The 2,409-nt window shown below is 61.0% G+C and overlaps 1 protein-coding gene across 1 annotated transcript; it reads right to left on the bottom strand.

Moving 5' to 3' along the window:
- Positions 1–465: 465 nt before the first annotated feature.
- CACNG7 (calcium voltage-gated channel auxiliary subunit gamma 7) lies at positions 466–2,323 on the bottom strand (the record flags this gene model as incomplete). The annotated part of the gene is made up of 3 exons (XM_044684167.1): positions 466–723; positions 1,224–1,369; positions 2,183–2,323. Coding segments are annotated over 3 exons (545 nt in total), but the record flags the coding sequence as incomplete, so codon positions are not given.
- Between the last annotated feature and the right edge of the window lie 86 nt (positions 2,324–2,409).

Raw genomic sequence — 2,409 nt, 5'->3', positions numbered from 1 at the left:
GATAGGAGGAGGCAGAGGAGGGGAAGCAGAGTCAGGGTTAGACACGCACCCCCCGACCCCCAGCTCCTGGCTGTGGAGGGAAGGGGACACAGGCGAGAGAGGCCAGGAGCTGCGAGGACTCTGGGACAAGTGAGGGTCAGTATATGGAGGGAGAAAGGGCCGGCAGGCTCCGAGATGGCCTGCAGTTTTCTTCGGTGAGGAGTTCCTGCCATGGACTATAGCCAAGAGACACAGCAGGGGCCGGAGGAGCAAAGGAAGGAGCCTCGAGAAGGGGAGAGGAGCGAAGGATGAAGGGAAGGCGCCTGAGAAGTGGAACAACTGGGAAGGAGAAAGACTGAAGGGGAGGCGGGAGGGAAGGGGGCAATAACGGGAGGATTCTGAGACGAGGGGAGGAGCCTCAGGAAACTGGAGGGGAGGGGCGGGAGGGGAGGAGGATCTGAGGAGCAGGCGCAGGCGCGCAGCCCCTCAGCAGGGCGAGGTGGAGATGTGCATGTGGTCCGGGTACTTGATGGCAGGAGGGTAGTTCTGTGTCATCTGGATGGAGACGTCGCTGGAGATGTCCGAGGGGCTGCGGCCTCGGCGCCAGGCCTCGGGCTGGAGGAACTGACCCGAATAGTCGGAGCAGTCGCTGAGCCTGGGCCGGTAGAAGGCCGGGTGGGGCCTGTACATCTCTTCCTCCGCGTAGCGTTTGGTGAACAGGTACACGGACATCACGCCAGCCCCCTGTGGGGATGGGGATCAGATACTGGGGCCCCAGCCGCCCCCACAGCCTATTGGCCCAGATTTAGTCCCACTGCCTTTGGGGACCCAAGGGTGCCCCCCAGCCTATCCCCCCCGGATCTAGCCCCATCCCTCAGGGTCCCAAGGGCCCCCAGTCCATTCCCCTCAGATCTAGCTCTACCCCTCGTGGGGACACAAGGGTTCCCCACAGCCTATTGCCCCAGATTTAGTCCCACCCCCATGGGGTCCCAAGGGCCCTCCCCAGCTTAATCCCCCCAGATCTAGCCCCACCCCCATGGGGAATCCAAGGACCCTCCATAGTTTATTCTCCTCAGATTTAGTCCCATCCCCCATGGAGACTCAAGGGTCCCTCAATGGCCCATTCTCCCTTCCCCAGCTCTAGCCCCACTCCTTTGGGGACCCAGGGGTCCTCTCCAGCCCCATCTCCAGCTTAGGGGCCCAGATCTGGGGAGGGGGAGGGAGGCCTCCAGGCCCTGTCCCACCTCTTTCAGCAGGAAGGAGGAAGCGGCAAAGGCGAAGGACCAGCCATATCGATAATGAAAGTACTGCTCAGAGCCGCTAGGTCGATTCATCACCTCATCATTAATGCTGGAGATATAGAGGACGAGGCCCACAACGAGGGAGAGGCCTGTGCAAGAGGAAGGTGGCAGGGAGGGTAGCTGGGCAGCTGGCTTGGAGGGCCTCCAGGGATATCCTAATGCCCTCCAGCTGTCCAGGAAGGGCCCCTGACTGTTCCCTCCACATCTCCAGGGACTGGAGTCCGGTCTGGCTGATGGATTCTGGGAAGATTCACTGAGTGCCAGTAGGCCCCTGGGGTCAAATAGGCAGCCCCCTCCACTCCCTTCAGGCCTAGGCTATCCTGAGGTCTCCTGGGAGGGAGGAGAGCCCTCCCCCCATCTTCCTGGCCCTCCAATCAGACTCAGACCCCCACCCCAGCCTCTGCAGCCCTGGGTTGGGAAGGGGAGCTCAGCAGTCATGGAATGTTTTAGGCTGGCATCCTGGAGATCCCCCCTGAGGCGTTCTTCACTCTCTCCAGGGTCCTGGACCCTCTTGGCAGGCTGGAAAGCCCTGGGAGCCATGTTTTTCCACAAGCCCAGGAAATGCTCCGTTTCAGGCAGAGTAGACTGAAAACAAAGCTGCCTTTTCCTCTTCCCAGTTCATGGCTTCCCCAAGTCTATCCACAGACCCGGAGTTAAGACGCCTTGCTCTAGTCTGATGAAGCCCAGAAAGGAAAGGCCTTCTACAGAAGAGAACTTGGTCTGGTCCACCTCCCTCATCCAACTCCTCCTTTACGGAGGAGGATTCTGACGCCCAGGGACGAATGGGAAGGGCTCCAGCACCCGCCAGCACTCTGGTTAGCTCCACTTTACGGAGGAGGCTGGGGGCTCCTCTCTGAGACCTGGCAGTGGGGCCCCTAGGAAAGGTTGGCCCGGGCACTCACCTGACAGAATGAAGAAGATGCCAGAAACGAAAGCGAGGATGGTCCTCTGCGGGCGAATGTGGCCAATGTTGCTGATGACGAAGGCGGTGAAGACAAGGAAGAGGCTCACCATGGGGAAGGGGGTGGCTGTGCGGACAGTCTCTAGGGGGACAGCAGGGGGAGGGGCAGGGGTAAGCCTCCCAACCTAGATGCCAAAGCTCCGCCCCTCGGCCCACAGGCCCCTCCCC

Source organism: Gracilinanus agilis, unplaced genomic scaffold, assembly GCF_016433145.1.
Source record: "Gracilinanus agilis isolate LMUSP501 unplaced genomic scaffold, AgileGrace unplaced_scaffold4456, whole genome shotgun sequence".
Classification (NCBI taxonomy): Eukaryota; Metazoa; Chordata; class Mammalia; order Didelphimorphia; family Didelphidae; genus Gracilinanus; species Gracilinanus agilis.
This window is presented reverse-complemented; position numbering and strand designations above follow the sequence as displayed.